The following is a 25,739-nucleotide window of genomic DNA, read 5'->3' as shown; positions in this document are numbered from 1 at the left end:
ATGAATATATATATATATATATATATATATATATATATATATATATATATTCCTCTTCTCATGAATAGAATATGGTTTGCTACCAGAGGTTAGCTTTGTCACAGAAAGTTCCTTGGAGCAAAATAAGGTTTAGTGAAGGCCTGGCAGATGGGGTCAGTCTCTAAAATGGTGACATCCTGATCTATCTACCTTTATACTTAATCTCTCTCAAAAATCAAATCTTTCATGGATTACATTCTAAAAAATGGAATTTTGCAAATATTTTCTTCTTTTAGGTTCCGATACCTGGCTGGCTCCAAGGCCTTACTTGATGTCTTGTAAGAAGTCTCTTTTACTAGTCTCAATAACACTCTGATTTCCTCATCTTGCCCACTACTGACTTGCTAGCTTTTCTTTTTTTCTCTAGAATATTAATAACCTCTCCATCATTATGCCTATTATTTATTTTAAATTTACTGAGCAAACACACAAAGCAAAGCAAACTAATGCAAGGTTTCTAATATTGAGAGTTTCTCACTGTTGATTCTTTATACCAGGTGGAGGTTGGATGAACAAAGAAGGGCCTGAGACTTTGATAAAGAGAAGAGCTGGGAAGACATAAGTAGTATTGGAATGTACTTTCTCAATTACTGTGACTATCAGCAATAATGGCCACAAAGCTAATATCTTACCCATGAAAAAGGCTGTTAGTTAAGGTACAATTTTGTGGAGAAGGATTTAAGCCAAATACCTAAGCCTGAGAGGCTAAGGGTTTTCTACAGGAGAAGCCAAATACTTCAGAAAAACGCCAGGGTTCAGTCTTAGAGTAGTTTATTGATAAATGTATTATTTCTCAGCATTTCCTCTAACAGAAGTGCAGTTATAGAATTTTGCAAATATTTTCTTTTAGACTCTGATACCTGGCTCCAAGGCCTTATTTGATGGTTTTCAAGACAAAAATGGGTAAATTAATATGATATAGAACCATAGATTTTTATAGCACCAAAGAAAGTATCATTTAGTTGAACCTCCCCACCTTCAGATTTAAAAATAAAAACATGAAAACCCAAACAGAGGGAAGAATGAAGTTTCATTATCTGTAAGTAGGACTGCTTCATACCTTTTTTAGAGATTTAGAGGTACGACAGAAATCCTACATGAAAGATCTATAGAAAGTTATCATGAGCACTGACTATCAAGAATATTAGTGAGGAAGCTCTGCAGACCTCACAGAAAGTGCCGATGATTAGAAGAGATAAAAGGAATTCATAATCTCTGCTAAACACATGATACACTATAGGGTTTATAATTATGGCCTAAAAATTATAACTTTCCCTAAATTTCCACCTTACATTTCTCATTTTTTCTTCCTGTGGTATCATGGAAACAGAAACGAGAATTTAAATTTATAAATATTTAAACTATGTTATACCAGCTCCAGTTAAAGTCATACTATGTTTTGTTATTTTCCATAAATTTCTTAGAGACTGGTGACACTTTCAAGTAAACTTCAGAAGCGTTTTTGACGAAATCAATGTGAAAGGAAGTTATATATATGGACTTGTGACATTCCAACATAAACCACAGAAAGTTTCCTATTAAAAAGTGAGCAAAGATGAATCATTTTGCCTTCTCTTCCAACTGTGATTTTTATTCATTTGAAGATAAAATTCAAAGCAAACATCTTAGAGCTTCTGTTTGTCACCCTAGAGTTATTTCCAGACAGCCTAGGAAATCTCATATTTCCAAAATCAGGTCATAAAACTAGAACTGCAATCTAATTAATATGTTCATAAAACAGCTTCTACCACTACCAAATAGACAGCAGCAACACTATAGTCAACTCTGTATTTTTTGGAAATCCAAAAACACAATCAAGAGGAGAAATTATAAATACAACACAGTTTCTAATTTAGTAATTAAGAATTCTAACAGTTCTGTCACATCGCTGCCCCTTTTCCTGACAAAACAATTTGTGTAATTTTAAAAGCAAAGTAAAATATCTTTCATCGACTTTATATATTCATTCAGCATGACTGACTTTTTAGAACTTCGCTTACACTCACGTATTTCCCTCTTCAGCAGTTTCCCAATTTTCCACAGAACCTGTTTTATAACCTGACTAAGCTTCTCCTCTTGCCCCTCCATGTTTCTCCCTCTGAGATATGATCTTGAATTATACTTTGCAGAAAAAAACAGAGGGCATGAGACCAAAACTCCCTCAGGTTCTCCTTTCACCTACATAATCTTTACATCATTTGCATCCATCCTCCCCTTCCTCTCTCCTATTTTGGAAGAAGCCATGTCCTTCACTAGTTGCCCGGATCCTGTATCTGGATACTTCATTTGGGATGTGTTCTCTGACCCTTAAAAGTACCTAGTGTTATTCTTCACTAACTACTGTTTTTTCCTCTCCCCTCTTTACCCTTCCTCTCTCTTTCTTGCTACTCCTTGTTCTGTCCTTCTTGACCAAAATTTTGAAAGTAGCATGCACCATTTTGCATTGCTTATAACCCCTGAAATATAATTTACCCAGACTCTCCCTTAAACCTTTTCCAAAATGTTGCCAATAACTACAATTCTGAAATCCATCAGATATATTTTTAGCTCCTCATTTCTAGACTTCAATAGTGTATTTATACCAGCCAGTGAAATCGTTTCTTTCTTTGGACTCCAGAACACTTAATATATATCTATATTAATATGCTCTATACTATACTGTAATTATTTATTTGCTTGGTTGTTCTCATCACTAGTTTATGATTATTTTCAAGGCAATACTGTTATCTATTTATCTGTATATCCTCTATGTTCATATGAATCATTTTGTTCCACATGTTCCAAACCAATTCATCACAAATAATTTTCATCTGTTCAGATTTTGGGCTATTTCATGATTAAAATGTTTCTTTGACTGGCATTAGCTTTGATTTCAGAAAATGTTAATATTCTTTACCTGTGCAAAAAATTAATTTAAGACCTATAATTAGAACATTTGGAAGAAGTAATAACGATGGTAGCAAAGCACAAAACGTGTATGATCTTTGTTCGCAAAGCACGCTCAAAAACATTTCATCTGTCATAGCTGTCCTTCAAGACAGAGATGACGCCATGTCAAAGCAGGGCTAGGGCTGTGCAGCTTGATCACTGTCTGACAGTGCCTTTTAGAGACAGTGAGTAAAGCTGAGTTCATCTGTGTTCCACTCTCCCTTTGTGTGCCCAGCCCAGAGCATGGGACACCTTTTGCTTGGCACAGGGGGCTCTGTCCATTCACCAAGCAAGGCAGCCTGCATTTCTAACTCCTCTTTCCTAATTCACATAAAGGATCCCATAGAACAGAGTGGCCCTGGGGACATGGTTCACTTCAAATCCTTGTAAACTTTCTCATTCTAAGAAAATACAAAAAAAAAAAAAATCTGATGATGTGGTCAAAGTATAGGTCATAGTGCTAACATAAACATGAAAGGACTCTCAGGCAAAGGCCATTTATACTCACTAGGCATCTCATATACTTACCTAACTTGCGACAGGGTGAAAACCTGCTTATTTTCTCTTGTCTAGCTGCTAATCTATTTTCCAGAAGGTCCATGGCCAGAGTGTAAGGCATCTACCAGCAGAATATGGTAATTAAAAAATACTGGGCTTTAATATCAAGCCAGACTGGGTTCTGAGTAGGTCAGCTTATGTAACAGATACGTCACTCATCTTGAGCAAATTATTTACCCTCCGTGAGCATTACTTTCCTCATCTACAAATAGGGATTCAAATAAGACCCACTTTCAAAAATTACAACTGCCATTAAATGGCGTAATTTCTTTGAAAACATGTGACATGATTCAATTAGCATTGATCTCTTCCATGTGGTACACAATGTTTATATTGTCTATATTTTAAGAACTTCAACCAAGAGATTTCAGTATGTCGTGTCACTGTTTAACAGTCTAACAAATTAATATTATCAGTGTGCAATGAGAGTAACTTGAATAGCCTACTCTTCAACTCGAAGAGGGTAAATATCTGTTGCAATCATTGTCAACAGGTGGTGAAAAGTTCAGCAAGCTTTCCCAAGGTCATGCAAAACATTAACACCAGAATTAGAGTTACGAACCTGAAGGAGTGTTTTGTTTTGTTTTGTTTTCTTTTCTTTTCTTTTTCTCTAGTCAATAACCTGAGTATACAGAATCTGGATTAATCATTTTTAAAACCAAATATATATCCAAAAGTTTATACAATGTAATATCTAGTTGAAATATATTGTCTTGGGTATCTTTATAGGCTGGTACTTCTCTAATAACTGGAAACACCATCCAATAGTGCATTGAGTGATAAAAGCTGTAGTAGTTAACGTATGGCTTAGAGATATTTTGGAGCTATTGAAAAAAAGTAAGATGATGTTATAGCTAGATAGGGTCTTAATGAAAATTAACGTTTGTGGGGTGTGACCAAAGGAGGGGATGAAGAGGTGAAGTGCAATTATTGTTTTTAAAAAAAACTTCTAGTCTGTGACAAGTGGGAAACTGGTTGTTGTTACCTCGTTGGGTTCTTCTTTATCTCAGGTTCTAAACTATTTTTTTCCCCTTACTTGTTGGTTTTTCTGTGAACCCATATACCTCAGCATTAGTAGATTTAACACGGCAACAGTCAGCTAGAATGGGTACAGGAACAAATAGGGGTATTAAGTGAAAAATTTAATAGAAGCAAAACCTCCCAAATTCATAGCTAATCATTTTCACATGATGGAGAATATTTTCTTTCTTTTTTCCCCCCCTTTTATAGGAGTTGTCTAAAACCTCCCTGGCTTGGGCCACCCACTTAGCCATTGAGGATGTATCCTGTCAGCAGTTTAAAGGGCACTATTTTACTACAGAGGAAAGTCTGCTAGGACTGAAAATTATATTTAATTTCCATAAGTTGTGGGCACACCGGTATTACAGATGGAAATTCTCCTCCTCTATTATAATATTCTTTAATCATTTTTTTAAAATTAAAACAAAAACATAAATTTCCCTTTTCATTTTAAAATTACAAGGTATTGCTAAAAGAAATTAAGGGAAATGCAGCTAAAGTCAATAAAAGACAATAAAACAGAAAGACAGGCAAAAAAAATTATATGCTCATCTAAAGAAAACCTTGCTATATTATACCTAAACCCGGACTCCTGACTTTACATTGAGCCCCAGGGATTTGTGAACAAGATGAGTGGGTATAATATTGAGCTCTAGCTAAATTTTTATTGTGTTTACAAAGAAACTGTATTTGGCCATAATGAGAATTCAGAATCAAGCTGAGAGTTTGGTATTTGTATTCTGAAATTGCTGAGTAGTTCTGTCACTCAGAGGAAGAGATGGTACTAAAGCAAGGTCAGCAATGACCTGAAATCTTGTTAGAAGACAAGCAGACACTGACAGACTTTTAGGTTAACTAAAATGAGCAGAGCTCCCTTACCTTGCGTGAGACTTAATACATTTTATCCTTTAATGCATACTCTGTCATCTAACTCATTGTTTCTCTTACTCACTAAAATGTTCATAAAACAAGTGAGATTATATATTAGCCAAAATATAAAGTCTAAAAAATACAATTCTGGGTTGAGTTTCTGTAGTTTTAGTATATGAAAAGAAGAAAAATTTAAAAGATGAAACCCTAAGAGTCTAGATAAGAATTATCCTTGCATTAAGAAACAGGACATCTTGCCTATCTCTGATTATTTATTTATTGGAATTGCATCCAAAAATATTTTAAAATAAATATATATATATGCCTATGATATTATTGATATATCGATTTATATCTTGCTGCATTTCATAGAGAATTTTGATCAAAGAAAAGAAATCAAATGGATTAGTAGAATAGCTGAACCCTTGATCGATAGGGGAAACAACCAAATTATAACTTGCTTGATTGACCCTTACTAGGAACCTGGAAAGGAAGCGTCCAATGAAAAGATGTGGGGGGCCTACCAAAAAGGGAAGAAGTCTCAATGTTGAATCAACTGTGTAATCATCACATTTTGTCTCTTGATCAAAGTTACCTCTCCACATCAGAGTTTGATAAAAGCATTTAGATGTGTGAGCTTTAAAAAATTAAACCCTAAGCATCAAATAAATAAAATAGTTAATTACTACATACAACCACCAGTCCCAAATCTTCCTCCCGTTTGCTCAGAGGGGCACACTGATAGCAGCACTGTACGGCCTCCCTTCACAGGGGCCATCACCTTCCATCTCCCATGGTTCTCTCTCTGAGTCATTTGAGTCCATTATAAAAAGGATGAAAAGGTATTTAAATAAAACATCCTCCTAAATTTTATAAATGTAAAATTCAGTTCCATTCAATATGTTCCTGGTGTTTCTGGCATGAAGTTATTGCATTTTTATAAATCAGATTATACAAAACTGTTATATATCTTTTTAGAAAGGCAAAAGGCTACAAACACATGTTAGGCACACTATGTTATGTCATTCTTGTTAGGCCCTGCCTATGATCCTATGTCATCATGCGTCTAAAGAGTTGCCTTAATTACTACTTAATAAAATTTAAATTCCTAGAAAGCTGACTTTCATTTCCCTCTTCCAACCATGCAAGAAGACCTGATCCCAAATTTCCTGGCTACCAATATATTCTTACAACTAGCCAGAGTAAAAAAGAACAGCCATAGAGTACTTATTCACCTAGTGGGCGAATTCTTATCTTTGTTTGGCTTGGCAGTAAAAAGGTTATAAAGGGTAGTGGAAAGAAGTCTTCGCAATAAAGCCTCTAGCATTTCTAATGTAGCCTTAAGTAAGAAAAGCACATTCTTCATACCACTTCTTTAGCACTCAAAAGGTAGTGTTCTATTAAGACAAGTAATAAAACCATTTATTAATTTTAACTTGTAACCAATAAACAATGAATTTATACTACTATTGCTCAATTATCAACACACCAGCTGAAAGGCAGGAGGATGAGAGTCCAAGTGCAAACTCTGTACATAGGTTTCTATTTGAATCATTATCTCTGATAAACTTTTGTAGACTGCTCTAGGCCCCCTGTATTTCATTTTTTCCTCCATCTTGCTCCTCACAAAGCAGAAGAGAAAAAGAACATGCACCTCTGTGTCCTGCATACCCAAAGGGTTTAAAGTTTTCATAGAGAGGAGATAGAGCTCACACAACCAAAGCACACATCTCTTTTTAAATGTTTATTCTTCTCTGGCATTGGTCTGTTGCCAACCTCTGATTTGCCCCTTTGTGGAAAAAAAGACATGCATATGAGAATAAGGAAAGGGAATCTTGAGACGAAAGGGAAAATAACTTGGCAAATCCTTTCTTCTTAGCACGATAATTCATGAGCATGGAATCTAATCCAATAGGACTCTTATAGTAGGACAAAGGAGAAGGAGATTTTCTGTTAACAAACACCTAGAATCACTTACTGCAGTATTGAAAGGTGAGGTTATAAATAAGAGAAAAACAACAATTGGGGAAGTTGAGAACCAAGTACAACATTAATTAGGTCACCTGGAAAAAAACCACCACCCTCTTCGATTTCAACTTATTAATAAATCCTTCTAAGTCTCCCAAGTAGGAATAGAGGCACGGCACACTCACACTCCACACTGGCTCAGTTTAGCCACAACAACAACAAATCAGTACGTCATGCAGTGAAATGCATGAAGGGTTGCCTAGCTCCAGGAACAAAAGAAAACCACCAGGACTCTCAACTTCTTTATGTAACTTTCAAACATATATATTACTTATCTAGAGGAGCATGAATAAGCACATTTGCATTCTTTCAAAAATATAGACTTGAATAGCTTATTTCCTTCCAGTCAAAAGTAGAGGTGAAGTAAATGCACCAAAATAAAAGGTGGTTTTAATGATAGCCATTCAAAGAGTACATGCATCCTCCCTATTGCTATATAAACAAATGGACCCAAACAGCAGAGCTTACGCAGAACAAAAACTGTTGCTTTAAGGCAAGGTACACTTTATGGAAATGAGAATGGTATTTTTTTCCCCTAAACAAATCTTAATAGATACAAAATTAACCTTGCCTAAGGCATAAGAAGTCGAAAAAATAAATATTTGACAAATGCCTACTATGTGCCAGGGACTGTTTCCAGGACTTTTTTTTTTTTTTTTTTCAATCTTAAGGTTAAAGACTATGAATGTATCTGTAAGAATGACAAGGACCTTATTGTTGATGCCTGAACCTCACGGTCAGAACCAGCAACGCAATGGTACCAAACCTCCCACTGAGTCGGGAACTCTGTTGATGTACTTGGAAGTGGGCCACTGAGGTTTGCAGGCATGTTACCCAGACTGCCTCCCAAGACTGGGGATGATGGCTCTAGACAGCAGAGAAGGAAGATACGCCACAGCTTTGATTCTAGATATATCTGGTGTTGATAGAAGATGAGCACCTGCCCAGGGTGACAGAGGATGTCACCTACCCTTCTCTGTAATTGATTTTTAGCAAACAAGTTAAAAATGTCTGTAACAAGCCAGAAAGTGGTTTTGGTAGAGCTTTAAGATATCAGAAAGCTTTTATTAGAGACACTGTCATCAAAGCAAATGAAACCCCTCAGAAACTTGCATTTTAATATATATTATTTATCCTGAGCCCAGTCAAATATTTTACCTGGGAAATATACTTTCAAAATCAGACACATTGCAGTATCTTAAACAAACCATGTTAGCAGGCATAAAACCTTTAAATGTGCCTTGATCATGTATTCAGAAAGTTTCTGTGATGAGATTAAACCCAATCAACCTTAAAGTAAAAACAAGCAATTTTTAAATAATGAGCTTTGCCTTTATAATACTGTCAGCAATTAGTTCCTATACACATTTAGTTATGAACTCTAACAAAAGATGGTACATGATGTCACATGTCCAGGGACCTTAATACATTGCATTGAACCTTAATACATGAGCAAAATCAATGCACTAAGCAAGTTCTATGAAAGTCTGAACACTTTATGATTCATGTTAGAATTCTATTTAACTGGTTTGTTCTAGTAGAAATATTCTTTATATGTGACGCACCAACACATATTAGTATTATTTTTTAAATTGAGTCAAGGTTCTAAGTTTTCCCTTAATCTTCTTTTAGAAATTTAGAAAGACCAGGTAAATTTATATTAGATGTCAAAAATACATATGTGTCCTTCCCAGGGAATTTAAAAAAAAAAAAAAAAAAGCAAAAACAAAGCCCCAAACCCCTTTTTAATTTTATTAGTTAGTTACCACTCTCAAAGTTGTGTTTTGATTTTTTTTCCATAAAATGTTAGCAACTGTAAATGTCCTCATATTTGACTTCTTATTGGGGGATGTTTTTATATTAACAACTAATTTGCGATTGCAAAACCATTACTTTCTTAGACAACATTTGGTCTTAAACATGTTTTAATTTTTATCCTCACTTGATAGCAATATTCTTGTTCAAGATAAATCTGTCTCTGGCACCTGTCATGGAATTTGCTAATTCTGAGTTTTACAAACTGAAGGGGATATTGATTACTCACCATATCCAGGAATGCCTTCTAAAGGGGAAATTATTCACGTGCATCATGTTTGTCGATCTTCTCTCATCAATATTTTCCTTGTCTCATATGTCACATGTAGTGATTTTCACAGAAGAATTCCAACTCTCCTGTTTGAGCAGCTATCATGGGCAATTATTGCAACAAGTATTGAATTCCAAAAAAATCCCCCTCCAAAAACAAATAGCAACAACAAAAGCCCTTCCAGGATTTGAAGAAAGAAACATCACAGAGCACTGCAGGTATAAGTCCATCCATTTAGGTTCCACTAGTTAGTCAACACACTAAAATAACCAGTTCAATCGTTAATCCTAAATGGTGGCAAATATTGTCCTGGTAAAAATCCAACTGCCTAGAGTATAAATTAATGCATCCTCTCAGAAAGGACTCTGCAATGTGGGAAAAAAGGACTCAAAAGACAGTTTCTTGTTATCCTTGTTAAAGAAGTGTTAGAAGGGAAATGGAAAACTTCAGGTTGCTTTGCCATGCTGTCCTTTAGAAATGAATATTGCTTTTTCTTCTTTCTTAGGCACATATTCATGTGTGGTCACTTTAACGCAGTGCTGCCTTCTGAGACGTGTTGGACAAAGACCTGGGCAGAGGGGCTAGAAACCATGTATAATCAAAGCCAACTTCTTTCCCAAATCTCAGAATTGCTGGTTTTCAACTGCAAAAGTCGGAAGGCAAGGAGCAATTTCTGTTTTGCAGGACAGGATTACCGTTAGCTACCACCATGACTTCTGAAGGTGCCGTCATGAGGAAATTCATTTCAGCTGCCTAACCATAATAAGGCTGTCTGCTCTCTTTAAGTAAAATGACTAAGCTATTGATCCTTTCACTGCAGAAACCCCTTTAATTTGTTGCTATCCAAACCATGTGCGGGCTTTTCATATTTAGCCTTGGAAAGAAAATGAATTTCACAGCTGCAAGTCAGACGTTGTCTAAGAATTTCTTCCCCGGCTGTCTTTCTTTTCTCTCTCTCTTTTTTCACCCCAAATTTAATTCCCCAATAGGTGTCATTTACTCGGATGCTCTGATATCTTCTGAAATATTCTCATGCCCAAGCCATACAGACCTTGCATGCTTTTAAAACACAATGGCAACAGGCTCCTGCTGGGGTCTCCCAGCGCCGAATTTCCAGCAGAACCTTTGGAGTCGTCGCAGCCGCCTTGTTTGCCCTGGGCTGTGCCGCCCGGCTCTGAGCAACTCAGGACACTTGCAGGCTCCGTGGTACTGTACATTAACTCTGCAGCAGCCCTACCGGCTGCAGAGACTGCTGCCTGACAGGGGATGTGCTGGCGTCAAGGGGGCCCTCTAGGTGGTTCCCAGACACTGCAGCACGCCTCGCTCGCCTTGGAGGAGGAGCGAGCCAAAGGGGTTAAAGGAAAAATAGCTCGCCCTGAAAGCTCAGATTCCCTTTAGTAATTACCGAGCAAGACAAGCTAAGCAATAAAAAAATAAAATAAAATAAAATAAAATAAAAATAATCTCTAAATAAGCTCACAGGGACTTGATACCTTGAACGAATAGATATTATGGAGAGAGAGGTTTTGTTTATTTCTGTTTTACTTTTCTTTCCTAGTGAAAAGAAAGGGAATGAAAGAAGTCAGAGAATTTGCCGATGGCAGGACTTGGTTACTCTGACTCCTTTGTTTAAAAAAAAAAAAACACCTATATATATTGGGATGGGGATGTCTTACTAACTTGATGATTTGTAACCATTATCTATAGATGACCACATGGTAATTTCTGGACAGGAAATCCTCTGGAAGCCAGTTCTACAGAAGTCAGTTACTCTCTAGTTGCAATTGCGCATGCCATAAAGCTGCTCGTTTGATGAGGGGTGTGTAGCACTGAGGAGTGCTGAGATAAAGAATTGCAACGCCTACTGTCAATATTTTGCATTTCCTCAAACTTGGCCCTTTGTTGCAAAAATTCTGTTCAACAATCCCCTGAAAGCGCCCCATCACTGTTGATGCCATTTTAGAGCAAGAATAAAATAGTAAACTCTTGTAATAGTAGGTTGGCACTTAAATGGTGTTTGTTGAAAATCAGTAGGAGAATGGACTTCACAGTAGCAGTGTACTCAATATTAATGTATCACTTTTAACTGAGGTATTTAAATAGCTGGCTATGCCATTGCTTAATATTAAATGGAAAACTGGCAACATTTAATATACCATGCTATTATCTTTAGTTAGAATTTCCCCAGTGGGGCCTTGTCATCATAGAAAATACTACCCAGAGGTGGGGGTGGGGTGCGGGTGGATTTCCCATAAATTCAAAACTAGGAAAAAGAAATTTAGTCTTAAGAAATGACATGATTTGGAGAGTTTTCATTTTAATCAAATGATAATACTAATGAAAGAATTTCTGGGAGGAGGAAGAACTGTATGATTCCTTTAAAAGCAGTTGGAATTGGTAGGTTCAGGAAGATGGCTCTGCAGCTGAAAAGGAACTTGAGACTATTTCTTAGGATTTCCTGTAGCCTAGACAGTGTCCTCATGACCCCCTCTTTCTAAAGGGAGTAAATCTCTTCCATAAGATCATTTGTGATCTGAATCAAAAAACCAATCTGAATCGTGTTTAACGAGTCTGAATGCTTTGAATCAACCATCACAGAGCAATCAAAATTTGATGTTATATTAGGTATTTCAATATTATTTAAGGGCAAGGAACACTTAAAATATCTTGGACCCTGTACTAAGTACTGTACATTATTATCTTATTTAATCTTCAGAATACTATTAGGTAAGGATTGTTGCTAGACCTGTTCTACAGATGAGGGAATTAAGGCATGCAGAAATTAAGTAGCTTTCCCAAGGTCAAATATTTAGTAAGAGTTGTTATTTGAAACAAGAAAACCTGGCTCCAAAGCCTACATACATCACCACTGTATTATAGTCCTTTCATCATCATCATCATCATCATCATCATCATCATCATAAATAATACCACCTGGCTTTAGTATTGTGCTTTCTAAAAAATTATCTTTACAGGTATTATTTTAGTCCCACAGAATCACACTAAGGAGAGCATTACAATTATTATGACAATTTTGGAGATGAGTCTCCAAAAGGATGGTATTTGTTCATTATTACACATCATGTTATCAGTAGATCTGGAAGAAAATTCAGACTATTTCACAGTTTAGTGTTCTGTGATAATGATGATGACGTCATGATGGACATTAACCTATTTCAATACCAATATTCAGTCCTTATACTATATAAAAGAGTAGGTCTCCAAGAAAAGTAGCAAATATAGAGATTAAAAAATGATGTAGTAATTTATTTTCCCTTGTAGTAGACATCATTTATTTAAAATTATTTTTATTATTTAGTTCATCCTACTCTTCTCTGTTCGTATGTCAATGTGATACTCATGGGTGATATGATACCAAGAATATCTCTGAATCTTTCTCAATTACGACACAGTTTGACATCTAACACTTGCCAGCTATGTTTCCATTTGTGGCAATCATATAAACAAAATACTTTAAAAATAAAAAACAAAGATGATTTAGTCATTAGGTTACTAAAGGAGATATAAAATTAAAATATATTTAAACCAAGAGGAAATTTCAATTGAATATTTTTAAAGTAAACTTTCTTGACTTTCTATTTTTATACTTGCAACTATCTAGAGTAAGGTATAACAAATTAGAATGAGAAAACGCACAACTGAAAAACTGTGATAAATAGTAGAAAAGCCAAATTTCTGCTTGAGGGATAACAAAGAAAAAATGTAATTTATTTCACAGTTCAGGGAACCAAGACTACATATTAATAAACAACCCCAAATTAAGTATTTTGAAAACTCAAGGCAACGTATATAAAAGAATGGGCTTGTTTAGGTAATAGAAATAGCTTATTTACTGCATTTTTATTCCATGTATATTAGAAATAGGGTCTTCAGGGTTATGATCACTATTTGATGCTTCACAAGAGTCAATATCTTACAAATCTTCAAGAAACAACATTTGGGCAGAACAAATAGGTTTGTAATTTAAAAATCAGTTCTCAAAGATGAATAATATTGATAAAACAGGATAATACAAATCTGGTTACTTCTACTAAAAATAATCATCCTTTCATGGAATTTCTAAAAAATGTTAGAAGTAAACAAAAAAATTACCTTTATGGTTAATCCCAGACCCATCATTTTGATCAATTAAAAAGTGCTGATTATTAGCAAGACACCACAGATTGGCACAAACTTGGTGAGATTCCTATAGCTATGTTGTAGCCTCAGCTCTAGCTAGTTTTTGTATCTTTTTAAAAATTTTAAACCCACAACAGGCACAAGGCTAATAGTTCTTTCAGGTGTGGACTCAGATTAACCACCCTCATATAAGACTGATGTAAGAAAAAATTAAAATTAAAAAAAAAAATCAGAATATCAATTTATTGATAAAGTGAAAAATACAAATTCAAAGCAAATCAGATATGTTAATAAACCTTTTCATAAACGATTACTTAGTGAACCCATAATCAGAGAATTATTAACTAGGCAATGTTCCTATGCTCCTTTCCAATAAGTAAAGTCCTTTTCTGCCATGGCTAAGAGGTTATGTTTACAAGGATGATGATTTTCAAACTAAGTTCCTGGTAGCCCTCTGGTTTGGCAAAGTAGTCTCAGACCAACTGCAGGCCAAAGGGAAAGCCAGGTACCCTGTCTTGTTCCAGTCAGAACCCCTCTGTTTTCACATGTTTTATTTTAAGGTTTGGTTTGAAAAGGGGAGTCTGGTTGTTAAAAAAAAAAAAATCACGGAAAATTAACAGCAAGAATACTACTTTCTAGGCAAATTCTTATCTTTGTATCCTTAGCTTCAAGACTCCACTCTCTTCAAATCCCTTCAATTCACACTTTCAAAATGAGTAAAATGTAAATGATTAAGTTATATCTTTAAGCTAATTCAAGCATAAGAGTACAACTAAAGATGTACCCTCCTCTCTGACCTGGGTGTTTCCTAAGCTCTTTAGTTATTTATATGATATGGAAGATGTAATGATTGATTCCCAGAGTTCCATTTTTAGAATGTAACTTTAATAGCGAGTGTTAAAGTGTGTCCTCCTGTCACCACCTAAATGTACTTACATATACGAATACTTCTACATAATTTTTTTAGCACGTTCCCTATGTAAGTAGTATACATATGTTCTATCTTAGGAAATAGAAGCTACAGTCACTTGGATATCTTGGAGGATATGACTTTCTTGTCTAAAGCCAAAAAAGCAGTATTAAAAAAATTTTCCAATAAAAAACAAAATTTATGTGTACTTTTTGCATACATATGTGTATGTATGTATAAATGTACAAAATTTTGTTCTTCATATTTTACATATCATCAATAAATAAACAGGTGAGAGTGGCATTCGAATATGTAGAATAAGACCCAAGATGACTATGTACTTCCCAACCCTACATCCCAGCAGGAAAAGAACATTCAAGTTCAAATATTCTCTCCTACCTTAACAGAAAACATATCTCTATGGAAAGAGATAGTGTCTTCCTCTGTGTACTTATAACACCAGAAGCAATGCTGGTACTCAATAAACTAACTAATGGCCATGTTGATATTAATGACTTTCCACTTCTGACAAGTTCTAGTAAAGTCTGGAGGCATGCTGGTTAGCACACTTACAACTGAAATAAGAGGAGCTCTTCATTGAGCCATGGTTTCAATTGCTAAAAAGTCAAGAAACTGTCTTTTTTTTTTTTTTTTTAGTAAATGTTTCCATCAATTCATTTTCTGTATTCCTTTAAAAAAAAATCACAAGTTTAATAGTAATGCTTTAAAATATTGTATACCAAAGCCAACTCTCACTCATGCTGCAAGTTGGTCTATGCTCTCTTTACTTCTGTTTGCCAGATGATCTTTGATTATTTCTGTGAAGAGATTACTCTTCAATAGATTACATGCAAGAGGTAAAAGTTGGCCAGCAACTTTATGAAAATAGTGTGAACTATAACAGAAGAGCTCCAGAAGAACTCAAGCCCCATGCCATAATTGTTTCAGCAAGTTGCAAATATGTTCAATTTCCACATGTTTTTATAACCGAGGATACGACTACTAATTGAAAAATGAAAAAGATATTCGTTAAACACCTATTTTAATAACCTAAAACCAACACATGCTTTGTTGGAAATTTTTACTATTTAACTAAATATAACAAGTTATTTTGGATCTTATAGCCTATGCTCACTTAAATCTTCTCATCCTAACTAATAAATAAGTACATTTTCAGAAAAAAATTATATCATCAAACACAACATATTTTATAATTGGGATAATTTAGAATGCTTGCTAAATTCTAATTTCAATATTTTTGGAAGTACAAGTACTACAATACCTAATGCTAGAATAAAAAGAAAGGATTTAATATTTATTATTCAAAAATCAAATGTGGAAAGAAATTCACAGCAAGTTAGAAGAACAAAAAGTTGAATTTGCATTCGGTCACGGAGTCTCAAGATATGAGTCCTTAATTTCAGGGTCTGCCTTTTACTTTTTGTATAATTTTGAACAGTTCACTAAACCTTTATGAGACTCAATTTCCTTTATCTATAACATAGAAATAATAGCAAATTCATGTTATAATAATTTTAACTTATTAAGGTAAATTATAGAAAAATACTTAGAAATATGAAAAGTTCTTTAAATGTTTTCACATGTACTTTAAATTCACTCATTAGAAAATGTAGTAAAATATAGATTTTTCACTTTGCAATTTACTTAAATGGAAATGGGAAAAAAGAGAAAAAAAATCAATGAGGTAATGTTGGAAGTCTCTTGCAAAATGAAATTATATGTCATTTTCACCTAAACTTTTCTAAAGGCTTTGTGTCATATTTAATTCAGAAACTCATAGGAGTCAAAATATTTCTCATGTAATAAGGCCCAGCTTCAAAATATACCCATGTTTATGGAATATTATAGATTTCTAAGAATATGCTGAAAAAATATCATACATTAGTAAGTAAGAAAAAGACCCTCAGATTTGCAGAATAATGTTTTCAAATGAATTCATTAATTTAAATGTGTGTATAAATATATATTTATGTCAATATAGAGGAAAAGAACCAGGATATACACCAAACTATCAATAAGCTAATTATCTCTAAGATAAGGAAGTAAAGGTGGGCCTCATTAAAAAAGAATTTTCATCTTTTACTTTATATATTTTTGAATTGATTAATCTCTTCAATGAAAATATGTCCATATATTTAGTGCATAATTAAAGCACCAATGAAGAAATATATATTTAATATTTCTTAAGGAAAAATAGTCATTCATAGTTAACATGTACATATTCAATATCAAACCTAAGTTTCTAATATTTGTTAGATAGAATCTCAGATTGAAAAATCCAATCTCAAACTTTGAAGCTGAACAGTCAAATTCAAACTATATATTCAAGAGTTCAAACATTTCACTACTATTATTAGGTGAATCAATACTGAGACTTAAAAATAGAAATGGATAACTGATTTATTTTTCCATGTCCACATAAACACTGTAGCTGAGGCCAGAAGCAATACTAATTCAGAATTGAAACCATCAACATTACAGATATGTCTACTTGCAAAATGAAACATCTAATCATACATCTTGATAATAGTACATATTTATTTTACTCCAGCTTAAATATAAGTATCTGCAAACATGTAGATTTTTTAATCCCTTAATTCTGATCCATCTTTTGTGTTTGCCGGTGTATACATATTTATGGTTTTCAAAAATATAAGGTGGTAGCATAGGTTCTATAGTAGTAGTATATAGTGTGTATATTTTTGGGTCCAGGTAAATCTAAGAAATTATGTTTATCTGCTTTTAGAACTGAATAGGATGGTTGGTCTACAATTTATATTTTCAATTTACTTTATTGGTTCTTTAATATCATGGCAATGAATCACTGTAAGTCCTGAGTTTCAGTGCTTTTTAAATTGTAATGGGGGAGTGTCTTTTTATAGTAATTTTAATAGGAAGTTAGAAGAGGCTGTATCAAAGTCTGCAAATTAGATGCCACTTAAAATCCAAATACCTAAACTACTACTTCCAATACACACACATATGCATACTCACATACCATTGACAGATAACAGAATTAAGTGAAAGCAAATATGACTATGATATTTGCAAATTATCTATACCTTTGTAAGATATATACTATCTATGTATATGTACACCTATGCATGTATTGTTATCTCAAAATTTTATATTTACCGTATGGAGAGATTGCTACTACTTTCTTTTTCTTTTTCATTTTTTTTTATTTTCAGTTATCTTTGATAAAGGTGATTAAAGATTATCCTTAGAATGTAAACTCCTTAGGGGCACTAGGACTTTTAGATCTGTTTTGTCCCTGCTGCATCCTTGGTACCTAGAATAGTATCTAGTGCATAGTAAGTGCTCAGTGAAATATTTGTTGGGTCAATGATTAACATAAATAAATTAATCACTATACCAAACATGATTTTTTTATGTCTGCCTACAGCTCTTTCTAAAGAGTTTGACTTCCCTATACTCTATGCTTACAAAACTTGATTGGAATAGGTATGGAAATTTGATCCGTTCCCTCTTAAGTCATTCACTGGGTAGCAAATATTACTATTCTGTCTTTGAAATGTGAAAGGTCATAAGAAAAACAGACTCTAATCACTTCTAGGTGGGTTTAACCCAAAAGGTCATGTGGATTTAGAAGCTGATGTTGCCATTTTGGGTAAAGTGCGAACTCACATCTAAGGAAAATTTGGCAATTACAGAGAGAAGCCGGCAGAGTACAAACACAGAGACAAACAGAATTAGATGATTATTTGGCCACAAAAAGAGGAGTTGCTTCAATTCTCAAGTTGCATAAATCCAATAATGCCCAGTTAGTTCTACCTTGCTTCTGTAAATTTCTACATCTTTACAGGAACTATATTTCCTCCTCTTTTTTATAGAAGCTACTCTGAATCAGTTTCTTTTCCTTGCAACCAAAATCCTTACAAGTCATTAGATAAGAAATTTTATTTTGCTATTCATAAATCTTCTTCCCTCCAAAAATAAAGCACTTTAAAATTAATGCTGTGATTTAATATTGCGTAGCCACAGTTAATTAGCACGACATTGAATGAATGGTTACTCCATCAAGAGGCTTAAATTAAAAAAAAAAAAATACATACACACAATGCAGAGCAACTAAGGATTAGTGTATTTACATCTACATCCACATCCAGAGGTTCTAGAGAGAGCGTTCTTTTTCTATGACTGACGTATACTACACTTTCAGTCAAAATATTAGCTTCTTAGTTTTCTCAAACTCCTTTCATCATTTTCTTCACTGAATGTTAATTTGTTTTAGATGAGAAGGCAAAACACAAAAAGAAAAAGAAAAATAGAGATTAAGGAAGGGAAAAATACTGTGGTTTTTATTAGATTTATAGAGTAAGAGAATTTAGTCCTCAAAAGACATAATTCTTTTTTAGGGAGAAAAAAAGGACATTTATATGGCTATTTTTAAATAATAATTTAAACATTTAAATGTTTTAAAATGTTAAAATATATTAAAATCAGAACTCAATATTTTAGAATAGTTGTTTTAAAGTTATTTTGTTATAATTAAGTAAAACATTCCCTGTATCTGAGTGCAAAATAAATGCAAGGCTAGTTATTAAATTCTAGTTGCCTATTATAGACAGATACTCTCTTCTTTACCTAGCTTTTTATACCCTCTGCACTGCTGTTTTTAATTTTCAGACATGGAGATAAATCCATAATGCTAAGCACTTGAGACTATCAACTAGCTTACCTTCTCTCTATAATTGGCATATTCCTTCCCTAAAAACATCACTATAGACCATACAGATCACTTAATAGATACAAATAGGCAAAACATGTCCTAAACTGAATGAGAGAGAAAAATATTAATAGAAAATCCAACCAGCTAGTTATTTACCTTATACTTTTCTCTACAGGAAGCACCTCATGAGTGGGAAAGAATTCGATGAGGAATATAACATGATTTCATCTGTTCTTAGTTCAAAGATTTATAAAATAGGTAAAGAAACAAAAGAACTTTAAATTTTTCCACAAAATAAAGTAGCAAAGCAGATCAAACAGTAAATTTTAAGAATTTTCTTCTTTTCCAACAGACCTTTCCCCTTTAGATTGGTGACTGGAACAGGGATTGGAGTAAAAATAAAAAGCAGAAAGTGGGTAGACAACCATCTGGGCTTGTGTTGTCAGAACCCTCAGCAGGCTTCCTTGATTTTTTGAAATACTTTCCTGTTTTTTTAACAGAAAAGAATGGAAGTTATACAGGAAGCAGGAATAAAGTTAATGAAAATATAAACCTCTCATCTCTTTCCCTCTCCCCAGTAATTGCCCACCAATCAGAGGCACAGGCCATTTGAGATGAGGCTGCCATTGTGTGTCCTGTTGGGATTGAATATTTTTGTTCTAATAGAAAGATCAAGCAACTGTTGCAGCCCCGAATCCCTGGTAGCCTCTCCTCATGGGCTGTGGCTATAGTGAACAGATGACAGTTCTCAACTCTCAGTCCAAAGGCATCTGAAGGGAAGAGGTGAAAGAAGACAAGGAAAAGTAAAGACAGTGGAGGGGGACGGAAAGGTCCCCCTATTAATACTAAGTTTCCCATTTCCCTTAGTTTCCACAATGACTTACTGCTTCCTATACCTTTAATAGAGACCTACTATGAAAGACTTCTACTGGAGCACAGGTGTTTTAAAGATCAGAACATTTTCTGAAAGCTGTAAATAATTATTTTCTTAAATTTTAGAGGAAAATAGAAAGGAGAAACATGAAAGCAGAGATATATATGTGAGTGGTATTGTCAGGATATTTAAAAATATTCGTCAAAGGGTATAAATATTTTAACATAATTAAATATAAGAACATGTGATATGTACGAAAAATAAATTTTATTTTGGCTTCCCACTACTCCTTTAAGTTTTATTTATGGAGAATGTCTTGTGAATTTTCTGGGTGCTCTTAGGCAATAGAGAGCTTTATAAGCACTTTAAACCATCAACTCAGATTCTATTCAGAAACAATGTCCAAGCCAAACTGTATTCTGAAACTCCAAACTTTACTTAACTCACATCTTCCTGCTCCCAGCTGAACATACAAAAGACTAGCTGCTTTGAGTGGGGTAAGTGGGCAGGGCTGGGGGTGGGGTTTATCTCCCCGTTTCTTTGATAGCCTGACTTTCCAGCTGCAGGTGCTAACTACTCTAGAGCACAGAGAGAGACTATGAAACAGAGGTTCCCCTGCTTGAACTGGCACTGTCATAAGGTAGCATTCTACACTGGGGACCTGGCAGATGTTGAAAGCTTCCTCCTGTCTCTTTGGCACTTTTGTGGCTTCAGCAGCTGCAACCCTGCTGGGCCCCCTGGCTCCAACTCCTATGATTCAGGCAGAGCTTTGTTTTCAAAGTACTGCTGGTTAATCAGCCCACCAGCAAGCCCCTATTTTTTTAGTGGTTCGATCTCTGCAAATTATTGCTGTTGGAGTCCCAGTGCCTTTTCCAGATGGTCCTCTTGAGAAGGACATAAAGTGGCTCAAGGCCAGCTCTCTCTCTCTGGTGTGGTGTACATCTGGTCCATGGGAGAAATTCCCACCATTGGAGCCTCTTTCTCTTGGCTTGATGTGAATGAGATGAGTGCAGCCCCATCTGAGGGAGGGTAAGGTAAGACTGACAGTACTACCCAGTTCTGTCTTTCTTAAAAATAAAAAGAAAAACAAAACACCATTTTTGTAAATTACTTTTTTTCCCTCTGAACTTTTTTATAGCTTTGATTTGAGTTAAAGACAGCTGGGTGAAGAGCCCAAACCTTATAAAATTGATTCTTGGCCACTGATTTTGAAAACTGGAATTTAGGTCTGGCTCCTCACTGGGATGCAGCTTCTATCATATCTCACTGTCTTTTTTGAAACTTCGGTTTTAACATTTGCTACCATCTGATTAGCATCATGGTTCCTTTACCACTGTTGGTAATCTATACAATATCCACCCTCCCTTCTTCCTCACTGGCAGACACCCAATTATTTTTGCAGAAATCTACTTTTTGAAGCAGCTAAGTACTCAGAGAAGATGACTCCATACACAGCTCCGGGGTAAATGATGAACAGCCTAATCCCATTTGCTAGCCAGTAATTTGTTTATGTCATAAGACCAAACATAGCCAAAGAGATAGAAAGGAAAGTCAACTGAGATGATTTCTGGAATAAGTGTTTCATAACAAGAGAATCAAAAGAAGAAAGAGTTGATTGTCTGTCTTTGGACCCTGTGCTAGGGCCATCATCTTATGATAACGGGGAGAGTCAGTCTCAGCAAAAGGACACGCAAAAATGGCAAAGTAGAACCTAGGTGATATGTCTGAGCCTCTTAATAAACATTCCTGGAATAGTCTACTCTGAAACTTCATGTTATAAGACAATAAATATTCCTTATTTGTTCATGTTAAGCCATTGAGTTGGGAGCTCCCAACCTGTACAAAAGGCATCTTCACTGAAGTAGCTCACCATAAAATATTTATTATAATCCAAACATTTGCTCTTTTCTATAGGTAATCAAGTCAGACAGGGAAAGAAAGCTTATGTTTTCTCACTTTTTTTTTTTCTTTCTAAATAACTGGTGGGTGAGTTTATCTGCCAGAAAAAGCCCTTTAAAATCAGATGTTTAATTTTCAAAATTGCAATTGCTGTTATTGAATTGAAACAACAGTTGTGATGACACCTGTGATAACAAATGTAAACAGAAACAAAAGCTATGTTCAATTTGCGAATCCATAATTAACAGTAAGCTTGGATTTTTCTTGGAGTTTATGGGGAAACCAAAGAGGTTTCTAATATTACATGATATTGTCAATATCCAGGGCAATGATCACATTGTAATGTTAGAAAACAAGATGATATGTACGGCAAAAAACCCTTGGAAATGGAATCATATTTTATGCTGAATTCCATCTAGAGGATCAAGCAAAGACCTATTTTGCTATTCCATATTATAATGTGGGTGTGCTTATATTAAATCACTTTCAGAGAAACACTAGGTGACTAATTTGTGACAATGCTATATTTACAGACTAACACATTCATAAGAACAGCAGAATAATGAGCTAATTTGTAAAGCACCAGATGGAATTTACTGAAAGCTGGTGGCCTAAGCTATCATAATTGTCCCTTATCCTCCAAGAAGACACTTCGCGTAATCTTATTACCCACATCTTTGCTTTCGGACAAACAGTCCAAGGTATAACTAACTAATCCTCTTCCCAGGAAGGCAGGTTTCTGGTATTTGAATACACTTGCTACTGGGAGAGACTGATGCAATGTGAACTTCTGTCTCTTTTATACTCTACTGCTGAATAGCATCCCATAAGAAAGGGCCATTAATCTTAACTGTTCTCCAGTCCATGTTGCTGTTTTGATGTTGTTTCTTTGATAGTTCACAAATATTGAGGTGTATTCAGATTTATACAGTGCTTGAACTGTCTCTTTTTCCTCGGTTTGCATACTCTAGCTCACAGACACAGGCACCATATATTTGGGACTTTTGAGATTGCTTTTCCATTTTTATTTATTTTTTCTCAAATCAATCCAGAGTAGTTTATCCCTCTTCTCATGAGCGTCATCCTCCCTCCTTTAGTCTCCACCCAAAGCTTCGGATTGATATACTAAGCCCCAATTTTGGTACTTCCTGCATTATATCTGATTAGAGCCTCAAGTGTAAACTAGCTAATTTGTGCTGCTAAATTAATATAAGTTTTTCTAAAGTAAGCATGGTTTGGTGGAAGAGGCACAGGTTTTTGGTATCATCAGACAGACCTGAGGTCTCTTACCACTTCATTTAGCATCGATTCATTTCCAAACCTTCACTGAATCTTATTATTATTATTATTATTATTATTATTATTATTATTTTCATTTGGAAAACAACAATACATATTTCTTAGATTTATTTGGGATTACATAAGAAGATGAAGGTTAACCACATGACATATATAAAAATCCAATACATATTTGTTTCCTTTGCTCTTCTCGGATGTTTGCCATCTAACCTGCTGAATGCAATGGTAGGAATGTTAAATTAGGGAAGACAAAAAACTGTAGAAATGTGAAAAGGATAAATAATACAGGTTTCTTCAGCAATTACTAATGTGAAGCGAGTTGGCAGAGTGGGCTATAAATATAGTCATGGCATGTTTTTTGTATCATGTACCTTAAGAAAAGCCAAGAAAATAATTAGAATAAGACCAAAAACAAAAAAGGAAAATGAGAAATGGATGCAAATAAGAGTTACAGAAGGATAACTACAAATAGCTCATAGCCTTTTGAAAAGATGTCAAATCTCATTGGTAACCAAAGAAATAAATTAAAATTACAATGAGATATTATGCCTATCACATTGGTAAAAATTAAAGACTAAATATATTTAACGTTGGTGAGGGGACAGGAAACAGGCACACCCACACATGGTTGGTAGAAAGGCGGACTAGGAAAGACTTTCTTAGAGTACAAGTCAGCAGACTTCTTAAAATGTAAAATACGTGCTATTTGATATGCAAAAGTGACCCCTAAAGTACGAATACACACACACAGATATTCATTTTGGCATGTTTATGATAATAAAACAAAAATCCTGTTTCCCTCTTTTTGATTAGATGCTGAGTTCCTGGAAAGATCATATCTTTCTTCTTCCTCCCTACTAACTCCCCAGAAAACAAATGTTGAATAGGGTTGAAGATGCTTAAAAAATGCATATTGACTAACTAATGATCAAAATACTTTTATGTATCAAGATAATGATATAGATGAATACAATGTGTGGGTGAATTTGCTGTTTTCAGAGATAAAAATAAGTATTTAATAATTGGTAATCCCAAGGTTTATTCTTTTTTTCTATTCATTAAAAAGTTTTGGGACATTTTATAATATAATTGATTGTTACTTAAGTTTCCAACCCTATGTAAATCTTATTTGATATTTTTGATTTATACTTTTTATATTATGATTATTTCTAAAGACTTAACATATAGCAGTCATTATAGGCCAAACTTTATCTCATTTACCTCAAGAGTACAAAATTTCTCAAACAAGTGTTTAAATGTCTGTTACTACAACTCCAGGGCCATGTTCTTTCAGCTAGAATTTAATTTTCTTGCAATATGAGATGGAGAGAGGGAACGTGGTATCTTTTAAATATGAAGCAAGAGCATGCTAATGATGCTCTTGATTTCATCATCAGAGTGCCTCTGGGTCACATTCATCATTGGTAAGATTGATATTCTTCAGTCACACCATCTGACCCAAAGTGTCATGGTTAAATGCATCCATTAGTGAGCTGACTCAGTCCATGAAACAGACTAACTAGAGCTAACCCAGTGGAAATCCATTAGACCGGTGATCAGCCCAACTTGGCTACTTTATTATAGATAACTATGATCCAATATTTTAAAATGAAATAGTACCTTCTTTTCCAAAAAGAAATAAACTATAGAAGACAGGATATATATATAAGCTCCTTTTATCAGTGTGAGCTCCAAATCACCCTGATGTAAACAGTACTCCTATATATCCCTAGCTATGTAAAGTAAGCTGAGCATCTTAAAAGAGATGCTCAGCTTACTTTACATAGCTAGGAATCATTAGTATAAAAAAACTAATTAGTTTCTTTTAAATGCCATTTAGAAACATGCAATAATAGCACACTGGAAATAAGGGGAGAAGGGTAAAATAAAGCTAACATCTTTTGGAGACTTCTGAAAAAAGTTTTGTGCATGGGTTTTACACAAGTTCTTTAATACTTGCAATAACCCTAATAAAGTGAATATTAACATCGCCCATATATAGATGAGAAACCTGAAGAACCTAGAGTGAATAAGTTATTGCACATGGACACAGATAAGTGGCTGAGCTGTGATTGGACTCTATAACACACTCTTCCCATCACAGTGTGAGAGCATCTTTGTCCTGTTGATTTAGACATGACAGAAAAGAACTGAGTGGGAGGGAGGTGCAATTATAGAGACAACGGACAGTATAATAATGATCATGAGCTGTGTAACTAGCAAGTGCCAGACCTTATGCTACTAAACACTTAGCTTGCCTGTCCGTATTTAATCTTCCAGAATAGTACTACTAGTTTGTCCACTTTACAGTAATAAAACAAAAGTAAAAAATATTTAAGTAAGTCACCCAAAGTTACACAGTTAGTTAAAAAGT

The 25,739-nt window shown here is 34.5% G+C and overlaps 1 protein-coding gene across 16 annotated transcripts in view; it reads right to left on the bottom strand.

Annotated features, from left to right (window-relative positions):
- Positions 1 to 25,739, bottom strand: part of PDE4D (phosphodiesterase 4D) — a 1,194,235-nt gene that overhangs the window by 462,123 nt on the left and 706,373 nt on the right. The window contains exon 1 of one of the 16 annotated variants that reach the window (XM_016154332.2): positions 9,488 to 13,077. The exons of 14 other annotated variants lie outside the window; for them this stretch is intronic. In XM_016154332.2, the coding sequence (XP_016009818.1) occupies positions 9,488 to 9,534 (47 nt within the window). In that variant the 5' untranslated portion in view covers positions 9,535 to 13,077. Of the gene's footprint in view, positions 1 to 3,495; positions 13,078 to 25,739 lie in introns of those variants that run through there. One more of the 16 variants, XM_016154333.2, reaches the window with a different exon arrangement.

This window comes from Rousettus aegyptiacus, unplaced genomic scaffold (assembly GCF_014176215.1).
Source record: "Rousettus aegyptiacus isolate mRouAeg1 unplaced genomic scaffold, mRouAeg1.p scaffold_m13_p_8, whole genome shotgun sequence".
Lineage (NCBI taxonomy): Eukaryota > Metazoa > Chordata > Mammalia > Chiroptera > Pteropodidae > Rousettus > Rousettus aegyptiacus.
Note: the sequence above shows the minus strand (reverse complement) of the source record. Positions and strands in the feature narration are given on the sequence as shown.